Source organism: Callospermophilus lateralis, chromosome 2 (genome assembly GCF_048772815.1).
Source record: "Callospermophilus lateralis isolate mCalLat2 chromosome 2, mCalLat2.hap1, whole genome shotgun sequence".
NCBI classification, from domain to species: domain Eukaryota; kingdom Metazoa; phylum Chordata; class Mammalia; order Rodentia; family Sciuridae; genus Callospermophilus; species Callospermophilus lateralis.
In genome coordinates this window covers 153,093,462-153,106,634 of record NC_135306.1, presented here as the reverse complement: position 1 = coordinate 153,106,634, position 13,173 = coordinate 153,093,462, and the positions used below count along the sequence as shown (strand labels likewise).

General features: G+C 34.3%; 1 protein-coding gene across 2 annotated transcripts; it reads left to right on the top strand.

The window, feature by feature from the left end:
* The first annotated feature begins 5,006 nt into the window (after positions 1-5,006).
* Positions 5,007-12,689, top strand: LOC143391369 (olfactory receptor 52E4-like). 2 transcript variants are annotated; one of them, XM_076844069.1, is made up of 2 exons: positions 5,007-5,029; positions 11,750-12,689. In XM_076844069.1, exon 2 carries the CDS (start codon positions 11,751-11,753, stop codon positions 12,687-12,689), a length of 939 nt encoding a protein of 312 aa, XP_076700184.1. In that variant the 5' UTR covers positions 5,007-5,029; position 11,750. The 2 variants fall into 2 exon arrangements, with proteins under 2 accessions (XP_076700184.1, XP_076700183.1); XM_076844068.1 differs by lacking the exon at positions 5,007-5,029 and having other exon boundaries at positions 11,751-12,689.
* Positions 12,690-13,173: the final 484 nt, after the last annotated feature.

Genomic DNA, 13,173 nt, shown 5'->3' with positions numbered 1-13,173 from the left:
GAAAGGGAGGGAAGAGGGATGGGAAAAGGAAAGAATGGTAGAATTAATCTGATATGAATATACCACCATGAATCTTTTTTTTATTAGTTGCTCAAAACATTACAATGAACTTGACATATCATATATCATACATTTGATTCAAATGGGGTATGAATTCTTATTTTTCCCACGTGTACAGATTGCAGGATTACATTGGTTATACAGCCACGTTTATACATACTGCCATACTAGTGTCTGTTGTATTCTGCTGCCCTTCCTATCCCACCTCCCCTTCCCTCCCCTCCCATCATCTCTCTCTACACCATCTACTGTAACTCATTTCTCTCTCTCTCTTTTTTCCCTTCCCCCTTACATCCTCTTATATGTAATTTTGTATAACAATGAGGGTCTCCTTCCATCTTCTGTGCAATTCCCCTTCTCTCTCCCATTCCCTCCCACCTCTCATCCCTGTTTAATGGTAATCTTCTTCTCATGCTCTTCCTTCCTGCTCTGTTTTGATTCATCCCCCTTATATCAAAGAAGACATTCAGCATTTGTTTTTTAGGGATTGGCTAATTTCAGTTAGTATAATCTGCTCTAATACCATACATTTCCCTGCAAATGCCATGATTTTGTTATTTTTTAGTGCTGAGTAATATTCCATTGTGTATAAATGCCACATTTTTTTATCCATTCATCTATTGAAGGGCATCTAGGTTGGTTTCACAGTCTAGCTATTGTGAATTGTGCTGCTATGAACATTGATGTAGCTGTATCCCTGTAGTATGCTCTTTTTAGGTCTTTTGGGATTAGTCCGAGAAGGGGAATAGCTGGGTCAAATGTTGGTTCCATTCCCAGCTTTCCAAGGAATATCCATACTGCTTTCCAAATTGGCCGCACCAGCCACCATGAATCTTATCTTCATGTATATCCACAAGGCACTAGCTAAAAAAAAACTGTATGTAAATAGCAGAAAAATCAGCAGAGTGAAGGGAAGAGAACAGGGAAGAGAGGATGGAAGGGAAAGCGGAAATACTTAGGAGTGAATTGTGAATTGGAGCAAATTATATTACATGATTGTATAATTATCTCAAAATGAACACTAATATTATGTATGTCTATAGTGAAATAATAAAAAGGTGAAAAAAAGAAAATGCAGCCAAAGAAAATCTGATCCCATGTGTCTTTTGTTTCTATGCTTTTTTTGGTTTTGTTTCAGTTAATGCTGTCATCTTTACTTGTTGCTGTGTTTACTAGTTATGGAAATTAGTTTTATATTATTATTTCTTTTCTTTTCCACTGTTCTTACTTTCAGATTCTGTTATCCCAAGCCAAACCACAGTGGGTACGATGTTATCATAAAATGAACTGAAAACAATTAAAAAATAGTTCAAGTCTTTGCAGTTTGTTCTGAAAATCTTGTTAACTTGGAGTTCTCAGATGGAAAAAATAGTTCAAGTCCCATTTATGCAGCAGCCTGGCCACATGTAACATCTGCTTCTTCAGATTATCTTTTCATCTCATTTCCTACAGTCACCTCTTCTTTGTACGTTTTGTTCTACACCATATCATTGCCTCAATTTCCTCTCATAGGAGAGAAGATATTACACCCTTGACTTTCTGGGGCTGGCTTATTTCACTTAGCATGATTGGTTCTCTAGTTTCATCCACTTATCCACAAATGCCATAATATCATCCGTATTTATGGCTGAGTAAAACTCCATTGTGTATATATATCACATTTTCTTTATTCATTTTAGTAAATTTGAATATGTGATATTATTCTTCATAAATATTAAATCAGTCCTTTTTATCATTTGTTACTATTCATTTATGTTCTTATTATTCATTTTCTGTTTATATTTCTAGATTTTTCTGATGCCAATTTCTCCATATGGTCTGTGCTAAGATAGCCCTGAAGAGTGTTGTAAAATGATTCCATGACACTCCACGTTTCTGACATGTTGATGTATTTAATGCCTCCAAAGCGTGCTTTCTCACAGGCAAATAGAGTTGAAAATTTCAGCAGAGTTTACACATCAATGTCCCGAAGCAACTTTGTATAACTGGTGATTTCACTAATAGATTTGATTCACAAAAAAACTACTGTTTTTTTTTTTTTTTTTCCAAGCCAGTGCTCTGCCAGTAAGCCACATCTATAGCCCACACAAAACTTTTAATAGGATACTTATAAGACAAAACCCCTCTGGATATCTGTATATATTTATATGCTATTATGTGAAGGAGAGAAATGAGCTGCTTTAAGGGGACAGGTGGGGAGGGGAGGGCAGGAAGATATGAATAAACAAACATACAATTATTTTTGAATGGTGTAATTATGAGTGATTGTAATGTTACTCTTCAAGTTTTCTTCCTGGGCATGCTTCTATTATCTCAGCTGAAGAAGAGGGTCATGAATTTGAGGCCAGTCTCTGCAGACCCCATCTCAAACAAAACAAAACAAAACAAAATAAAACAAAACAAAATCATAGTTTCCTCAATGAACTTACATTAGTCAAGAAAAAGAATTGGGGATTAAAGTTTTAGGCTCACTAGTTTAAAAAACATCATTATGGTGTGTTACATTTTAAATTTTAAAATCATGTAATATCTGCAAGTGAACATAAATTATTTTGCCTTTGTTCCAGATGTATAAACTGTATATCAAATGTAGATATTTAATAGGGAAAATAATGGAGGTAAATAACACTCTAGAACTTGTTCCTGGCATAGTGTCTGATAAATTTTTGGAGTTTAATCAATTTTCTAAATCTTCACCAGTATTCATTAAATACAGATTTTTTTCAGACAATTTGCATATATTATTGTATTTAATCTCCATGATTCCAGAAACATAGTGCTTATTGTGTCAATTATAATGAAGAGTAGAGTGGGCCTCAGTTGAGTCACAGAACCACTTAATAACCCACTTGGAAAATACCAGATTGAGGAGTTCAGATTCAAGGCCCAGGCTTGTTGTGCTATGACTTACTGCTTCCTAATATTTAACAGATTTATTCAAAGGGACACTTAAGAAATGACAATGAAAATATTGTCGGAATAGGATACACTGAAATTAATTGGAAAAGAGACCCAATGTGATAGAAATCTGAGCATAAGAGTGCAAAAGTCAATATCAATATACTAAGAGTATAACAGTGGTCCACTTCATTTTTGAATATAAGTTTTGACTATATGCTCTGAAGCTTATTTTAAAAAGATATGTTCTTTTCCTTTTCTCCCCCTCCCCCTCCCTAACCTGGGGGCAAAGAAAAAGCTTACCTTCAGTTATCTCTGTTCCACAGGAAGGAGAGGTCTCCTGGAGAATCTAAGAAGTGACTATCTCCCAACTTAACACGTGAATCCTAACATACCGTGGGTGCCCTGGGATCCCCTATATTTCAGTACACCTGGAATATAGCCTTTGAATATCTCCTTTAAGAGTTTTCTGTTTTCTCTGATGGGCAGAATCACAGCCTCCGGGACAGGAGTCCCCTATGTCTCTCCTTTACTAGCAAAGCAATAAAAGAACTTTTTCCCCCTCAAAACAGTGTCCTCATTATTAAATTGGCATTAATTGGCACTGGGGACAAGGACTGAGATTTCTGCAACAAGGGCACACAGCTGAGAAAAGACATGCTGACCGCATTTTCTAGGTCCCACTGAAATATGGTGGTTTTTCACCATGCCATTCATCCTCTTCCCTCCTCTTTGATGTCCACCATCTGTTTTGTGTCTTTTTGGAATAAAGAGTCTTGCCACCCTCCAAAACTTCCTCCTACATGCCACCAATTCATAGGAGTATTCTTTTTCTCTTTTTTACTCATATTTTCTAGCAAATGTTTATTTTGCACTGTGCTTAGAATGGGGGATTGAACATTGAATAAAGCTGGTCTCCCAGCAGGTGTTTGGAGCACTTCAAGTTTGGCAGCTCTGCCAGAAAGTTATGTGTGCAACAACTGAATTGCCTCTCAAGGTTATGCAAATTAATTGCAGTCACAAGGCAAATCAGGCTTCTCACTCAGTTCCTATAAACACTGAAAGAGGATTACTTTCACAGCAGTGGGTTCCTAACCCTAACTTTACATAATACCTGGAGGACTGTGTGGTAAAAATACACATTGAATTTCCTGATGCTGGTGATTGTCAATCACTAGGTATGAAAGAGTAACTCGCAATTTCTGTAAAGCTCTCTGGAATATTCTGATTTGACAATTTACATCAATTTGGAACCATAATGAACATATAAAATTATTAACTTGCATGTCTTAAAAATGTAAGTGTGAATTGAATAAATCAGTATCTCTTAAAATCCTGACTTTATATACACTTTCCCTTCTTTGAACCAAAAAACCAGAATTGCTGACACTGATTCCATCCTGTACTATGATACTCTCAGGATTTGTAGTGACTTAGCCTTTCCCTGGAGTTCTGTGAAAATTTTTGCTTCACTTGATTTTTATCTTCCATGCAATTAAACACTACACCAATTAGTAGCTCTCAAAATTAATATGTTAAGGTAGGCTGACTAATATATGTAATACAACAACAATTCAAATAGATGAATGAGGATTTTCTTAGGATTTTCATGTGCCTTCTGCTACCCTGATAGTGGAAAAGGATAAGAAAAGCTTAAACAGAATTGATCTAGACAAGACATCTTTCTTTTGGAGGCTCTAGCAGTTCAGAAATTCTGAGAATCCAGTTATTCTTCAACCTTCGAGCTGGGCATTTCCAGGAATTCATTATTATTATTATGCAAAACTACTAGCTGATCTGTGAAAGGAGTATTTTTTTAATCCTATTCTTAACAATAAAAAAATAAATTATGAAAGACATACATATTGACTAGTTTGGGGAACAAGAAAAAAATGAAATTTGCATTGAATAGAGGTGAATGCTCCTTGTTGCACACACCCAAAGGTAATAATTTGGAGGCAAAACTCTACAAAGGGCTTTCTGTGACTAAAACTTGTTCTCAAGTATCCAAAGGAACTTCATGTCATGTGATAATGAGTGGAGTCCCGGCTTTGAACCTGGAACAAATTCTGCTTAACTGGCAATTCTATTTCTGTCTCCATTTTACGCTCTACAAACTGAATCGTTTAATCATTAGTGCAAAACATTGTGGAAATTTAAAAAGTTAATGCTTGAATAGCCCTCAAAGCATTTCATGATATAGAGTGGAAATTCTGTAAATGTTTTTTGATAATAATCAGAACTAAAATGTTCTGTAGAAACTCACGTATGTCTTAGCTGCTGTCTCCTAGATTCCAGCAGTTATTGAGGCATCAATGAATGACATTCTGTTCTTTAAATGTGGACATATTGACATTTGAACATAAGACATGTACACCCAACAAATGGCATTTGAAACATTTGGTTTATTACTTAGTAAAACCTAAGCATGTCTTGGTTTAGATATTCATCTAAACTGGTAAACTGAGCTATTTAAAAAATTTTCCCTCTACCATCCCCTCCTAATTAGTTTAACTTACCTCAAGCTTCAGGCTTTCAGTGGTAGGAACAGGGCTTTTTCAGGAAAGGAGTGAAGAGTGACTCTGAGATCTTTAGGGCGACCACTTTCATATGTCAAATAAATCCATGTGTTTCTGGATTCTCTGTTTTATGCATTGATCTTTTTGTGTATTCCTTTGCCAATAATCTTCTTTCATTAGTAGGTGAAAATTATTGTTATATCAGAGAATACATCTTGTTTCTCTCTCCTGGATCTCTAAGGTCATTGCTTAGCTAGTGGTTTTTCAATACATTTTTTTTTAAAGTTTCAAATAAATGGTTTTGTTTTTGCAGCACTTGCAAATTACAGATAAATAAAAATACAGTACAAAGAATTTTCTTACAACCGGTACATAATTTCTCCAATCATTAACATTTAGTATCAGAGGGTCATTTGTTACAATTGATAAATCACATTGATACATTATTATTGACTAAAGATTAAAAAAAAGTTAGAATGAAGATGACACAATGTACTTCATTCAGATATTCTTAGTTTTTACCTAATATACTTTTTCTCTTATGTTATTCCATTCAGGATACCACATTTCATTTATAGTTATGTATCCTTAATATCCTGTTGGCTGTGACAGTTCTTCAGATATTCTTGTTTTTGATGACTTAATAGTTTTGGGAGCCTTAGTCAGAAATTTTGTAAAATGTACCTCACCTGGAATTAGTCTGATTACTTTGCCCATGATTAAACCAATGTTAACTGATCTGGGGGGAAAGATGAGTGAGGGAAATCACAATTTATACTTCTGCATATCAGATGTTTTGCATATCAAATATATACTACTATCAATGTGAATTGTCATTGTTGTCATTGAACTCAGTCACCTAGTTGAGGTAGAGCTTATCAGAAAGCTCTTTGTCTTGCTTCCATTTTTATTCTTTGGAAGTAAGTACAATTTGCCAATAAATGGATGGAGCTGAAGAATATCATGCTAAGTAAAATAAGCCAATCCTAAAGAAACATTGGCAGAATGTTTTCCCTGCTATGAGGATGCTAATTCACAATAAGGGTGGGAGCCAGGAAACAATAGGTGTACATTGAATTAGATAGAGGGGAGTGAAGGGAGAGGATGGGGTATGAGAGTAGGAAGGTTAGTAAAATGAATAGGACATTATTACCCTACGTGCATATATGACTACACAACTGGTGTGATTCTATATCATGTCCAACCAGAAGAATAAGAAGTTATACTGCATTTATGTACAGTGTGTCAAAGTGCATTCTACTGTCATGTATAAATAATTAGAACAAATTATAAAAATTGGAAAAAAAAATAAGTAATATTACTACTAAAAATATAATCTGATTTCTTAACTACTTACAATATTTGGGGAATTACATTTTGTACTTTGTTTAGTTCACATTTCATAGTTATTTATGGTTCAGAATTTAACAACTTACATATAGCCACATAGCTATTGTATAACAGAATTTGAAATGAATTGTTGAGTTCCTGGGCAATTTCTTTAATCTGTCTGCTATGATTTAATGTAAAAATAGACTATAAACAATCACATGTTAAAAAAAACTTTAGAAGCCTACCTGATATGATATATGTAATTAAAAATAGAATTATATAAAGTAAAGCTATTGTCAGAAAAGTGAATAAAAGATGGCAAGGACATATTTGAAAAATAATGTAGTTTCCAAATGCCAAAAGGCTATGATTAGAATAATTAGAGACATATGAAGATTAAAAAAGTTAGAAACGAAGATGTCCCACATGAAAAGTTGGCGTGCCTATGAGAGAGCATACAACAGGGATCCCTGGTTCCTTAGATGTAACTTTGAACCAACAGGGATCAGATTGCTTGACCCAAACTCTCAGATGCTCTCAGTCCCTGAACAGATTGAGCCAGGCTGTCCTTCTCCAGGGAGCTACCTCCTTGTCATAGTGATCCTCCTGAGAGACATAAAAGCAGGTATCCTGGGCACAAAGACCAGCCTGACCCTGCAGAAAGAGGCACTGCAAGAAATGCACTTTCACTGCAGTTGTGGGCCTTGGTGAGTGACTCGTGTCCTGATCTATGGACTGCACCTGACAGATCAGCATGGTAGTAATCTTGGAAATAGTTGCTTTACCTTATCAGCTGGAAGCCTTTGGGAATGAGCTCTGCACTCTGAGTTGTCAACACTTGCTCTACTTGTGTATGCATCTGTGTTCAGTATTCATATTCTATAAAGATGATAGTGTTTTTATAATCTCAGTTATTTTTTTAAAAAAGCAAATTTGAGTTACAAAATCCCATTTTGTTTGATGAAGCCAATTCCATTCTATACATCCCATGTTTCAGGATAAAATTCAAGTTATTTGTAAATTTCCCCCAGAAAAAAATGACTTTCCCTAGTGGGTGTCCTTAATGTAATCCTAAAGGTTTTTACTTATGTTACCTAACTAAATATGTTATGAGGGCCTAGAATATATTGAATATGCCTTAAAACAGGCTCCTATTCTAATTGAATAAATTTGCTCACCTTCAACTTAGACTAAATGATGGGGCCTCAATTTACATGGTCCCTTCTAGAATAATAAATTTCCTGTCTATTCCATTAGTGAAATGCTGCATTTTATTTAGTTATCAAATATTAGCACAAAGAACCATATCCATGGATAATAGTAATGGCACATTATTTCAGAAATGTTAATAAAGATCCAGTGTCAGACACTGTTCAGAGCACTGTTTAGGTTCTTGATACGCAACATCCTTAAACTAGTAGAGTGCTTTGGGTTGATACTATTACTTTCTCAACTTGCACAGATAAATAAAATTAAGCTAAGGGAATGATTTCTCTAAGATAATTAGTAAGTGGGAGAGTGAAAACATAAACCTAGGTTTGCCTGGGTCCAAAGGGAATGGTCCTGAACACCAAATGAACTGATTTACAATCAACCACAGTAGAGAGATGGGTTTTGACATATAGAGAGTCTGTGTGGGCAGGTTAGACATTGAGTGGGCATTAGTTGGCAATAACATTCTAGTAAGAGGAATATCACATCATAATACTTCCTATTACAGTATATGTTATTACATTTGACATCATTTAAATCATGAGTTATTCAAATAAGTCCATAACCTTATAACTTTGGAAAAGGTGGGAAGGGTTGAAATGTGAGTTGGAAGCTGGTATTTCTATTAGGCCCCCATCTACCAATGCATAGTGAATGCAAGCAATACTGTTGAGATGTTTCTGAATCTATAAGCTCAACAAAAATAATATATTTTTGTATTATTACTATATGCTTTAAACTTTAGATATAAAATGTTCTTATTGCTATATATGTCAAATAAAGGTAATCTCAGAATCAGACCTGCTATCACAGAAATACTGAAAAAGGCATTTGTCCCCTAATGATGGCCCAACTGCAGATACAGAGGAGAGGAACCTTCAGAGAATACACATATAAAGGAATAAAAGGTAAATACAATTCGAAACAGAAGTCATTATAGAATGTTTAATATTCCTAGGGTATTTATTAAATATTCTTTTAATGTGAATATGAATATAAATATGGTAATTTTTGAATTTTTTCTTTATGAAGTATAATAAATTAATATTCTATTCAAATATAATATTGTCTCTAAGCTCTAAAATTGAATATTTGATTAAAGCAAATGATACTTTTTAAGTGATAATACTCTATAAAGTATAATGATAACACTTATTTTAAGCATATTAACATTTATACCAATTTATTATAAAGTATTGGAAACAAATAAAAAGGAAACAGAGAAAGATAATATTCTCATCATCCAATTTCTACAACCATAATCATTCTGTTATTTTTCTCCAAGCTTGAATTTGATTTTTAAGATAAAATGTATCTATGCTTAAATGTACAAAACTTACCTATACATTTTTGACAAATGTGTGTGTGTGTGTATGTGTGTGTGTATTCCACCATAAAGATGGAATTTTTTTCATTACCTTAAAATAACTGTTTATGTTCCTTCCCAGTTCATAACTGACTCTTCCCAGCTCTTGGCAATAATTCACCTGATAATTTGAATCCATGATTTCATGCTCTGGAACTCCATATAAATAGAATAATATAGTAAGTATTGTTTTGTTATTAGTGAATATCATTAACTCAGCATAATTATTTTTGATTCATTAATCCTTTTGCATTATAAATAATCCATTTTTAACACTGAAAAGCATTCTTTATGTAAACATTCTGTGGTACTGGTGATTGAACCACTTAACCACTGAGCCACATCCCCAGCCCTTTTTAAAATTTTACTTTGTGCCAGATTTTTACTCTAAGTTTCTTAGGGTCTCACTAAATGGCTGAGGCTGACTTTGAACTCCCAATCCTCCTGCTCCAGACTCCCCAGTCCCTGGGATTACAGGTGTGCAACACTGGGGTTGGCCTAAATTTGGCACATTTTAAGTAACACTTTGTAGGAGAACCCTTTGTTCCATAGCCTTGCCAAAATTTGGTGATTTAATGCTTTTTAATTTTATTCAGTCCAGTGGGTATGAAGTACTATGTCTTTATACTTTCAACATAGAATTTCTGGTGATTTTGAGAATTTTAATGTTATTGTGTATTTTACTTTTCCCTTATTTTTTCTTATTTTAACTGTAAATATATTTATATGTTCTTAACACAAATTCTTTTTCAAAAATAGGGATTATAGCTATTTCCTTCCAATCTGTACCTTCTAAAATTCATTTTCTTAAGGATATATTTTAATATTTGACAACATGCAATGGGTTATTTTTTATGATTATCATGTGTTGTGTCATAAAAAAACCATTACTGGAGGGCAAAGATATTCTTCCTTGTTGATTATAAAGATTCTAGAGCTTTAAATTAAAAATGCTTGACTTATCTCAGAAATATAATTAATAAATATATTTTGGGTATTGTAATGTTATAATTAGAGATTTTTTAAACTAAATATATTCAGTTTTACTAGCATCATTTCTAGAAAAATAACTCTCTTATCTTCACTGAATTGCAACATTGGTCTCTTTATAAATATGAAGTTGTGCATATAAAATGTGTCTATGTCTGCTCTATTCTGTTCTTTTTACCTATTCTTCCATTACTGTTAAAATGCCATTCTTCCTTACTATATTAGTTTTATAATAGGTTTGTAATTGTTTAACATATGTCTCACTATTTTGTTATTATTTTTCTAATGAATTTAGGGTATATCTGTCATTATCTCAAAATACATCTAATTTTTTGGTTATTGGCTGAAACTATTTTAAATTTATTCACCAATCTGAGAAGAACTAACATCTTAAAATATTTCATTATTGAAAATAATGAATGTATACCTACTTGTGCACACATGTACATATTGTGACTTCTTAATTTCTTTACCATGTTTTATAATTTTAAGTGTTTATCACTAAGTACTTCTTTTGTTATTACATCAGAAGTGGTATTCTGAATGTTTACAAAATTTTGATTTCAATGTTTTTCTATATAGAAAAGTATTGGTTCTTATAATAAAGTAATTATATTCTAAGTTTTTAAATTTTTACCTGAATGTTTATATTATTTATGAACGAGAAACTTTATTCTTTTCATTTCAGTTTTGATACCTACTTATTTCTTAGTTCTTTTCTTTTTTTCCAGTGAGATATCAGATAGAATTGCCTATGTTCTTGATGTTTTTTTCCATTATATAGGAAAAGCCTTTTGGTGTCTCATCATCCAGTGTATTGGCTACATTTGTGTTCATCAAACATCTTTCCTAAGTTTGCTAGAAGTTTCCTTTTTTTAATATTATGCATGTATGCTAAATTTAAATGTTTTTCCTACCTCCGACAAAATTATCATGTTTTTGCATTATTAATTTGTATGGTAAATCACGAATTTTTTAATCCATTAAAATAGCAAAATAGTAATATTTGACTCATAACCATAGGAGTCTCATTAAGAGACTGATGTTGGTAAGATAAAAAGAGAGAGAAACACACCTATAGAGCTTGTATAGTTAAGCATTGCATAAAAAAATGAGTAAAGATCACTGTGAAACACATTACCACCAGAAAAGACAGCTTCTAACCTCAACAATCCTCAGGCGATATTAAATGGGACAGTTAATAATTTGAGTATCTCTGAAAGTAATGGTCCAGTAATTCCCTTGGGCTGTTCTCTTAGAGTTTGATTGACTTGCCATTTAACATAGTGATATTTGACCAACGTGTATTCTCTTATGTCTCCACAGAAGTACTGAAGAAGACAGCAGAAGACCTTCCCAGAATCCTCAGCAGGATGTCCTCTGTCAATGGCACTGACTCATATCCCTCTGCCTTCCTCCTCCTGGGAGTCCCGGGTCTAGAAGCTTTCCATATCTGGATTGCCTTCCCTTTCTTTGCTGTTTACCTGATAGCACTTATGGGGAATTTCACAATCCTGTGTGTGATCAAGAATGAGCAGAGTCTTCATCAACCCATGTTCTATTTTCTTGCTCTTCTGTCTTTAATTGATCTAGGCCTCTCCACCTCTACCATCCCCAAGATGCTGGGCATCTTCTGGTTCAACCTCAAGGAGATAAGCTTTGAAGGCTGCCTCCTGCAGATGTTCTTTATCCACACCTACACTGGTATGGAATCTGTTGTGCTCTTGGCCATGGCAATCGACCGCTTTGTTGCCATATGCTACCCACTGAGATATACCACAATCCTCACCAATAGAGTGGTGGCTATCATGGCCTCTGTGGTAGTGGGGAGGCCAGTCGTACTTGTCATCCCCTTCTGCCCTCTTCTCAAGCGACTTCCCTTTTGTGGACACTACATCATCCCTCACACGTACTGTGAGCACATGGGAATTGCTCGCCTTGCGTGTGCCAGCATAAGGGTCAACATCATCTACGGTTTGTTCACCATTGCTGCACTGATCTTAGACTTGATCCTTATCGCCCTCTCTTATGTTCGGATCCTACAAGCTGTTTTCCGCCTTCCTTCCAGGGATGCCAGACTCAAAGCACTTAGCACGTGTGGCTCACACGTCTGTGTCATCTTAGCCTTTTATACACCCGCGTTTTTCTCCTTCATGACTCACCGTTTTGGTAGAAACATCCCTCGCTACATTCACATCCTCCTGGCCAATCTGTATGTAGTTGTTCCTCCTTGTTTAAATCCAGTCATTTATGGAGTCAGGACAAAACAAATTAGAGAACGAGTTGTGAGACTATTTGTAAAGAAAGAGTAACTCAAGTGTCCTCAGAAGTTCATAAATTCTCTCAGGTTCCTCTTTTCTTTCAGGCACATTTCTTAGAGTGCTGCAAATTGACATTAGGTAAAGAGCCACTCAAACTTTACTCCATCGATTTTTAGCGTGTAAACACATGCTCAGTGGTTCCCTTACATAATTTCTATTTTTTATTTCAATAATTCATATATTGTTTATTTCTCATTGAGTTTGAGTGAAGAAGGAGGATATGAGGTACAAATAAGAGATGTAACAAGATTCCTGAATGTGTGGGACAATTATGTTTCTCCCTCATTAGTAAAATTTCTATAATGGTTTTACTAAAGGAAGATTTTGAGAGCATAAAATTCTTCAGGCTTTGACCCATACATCAATATTTTCTAACTCTTCCTCTGACCTACTTATCTGTCAGTATTACAATTTTTTAGGTTGCATATCTTAATTTCACATTTGTTTGACATCTGCATGTTGTTTATCCTTTATT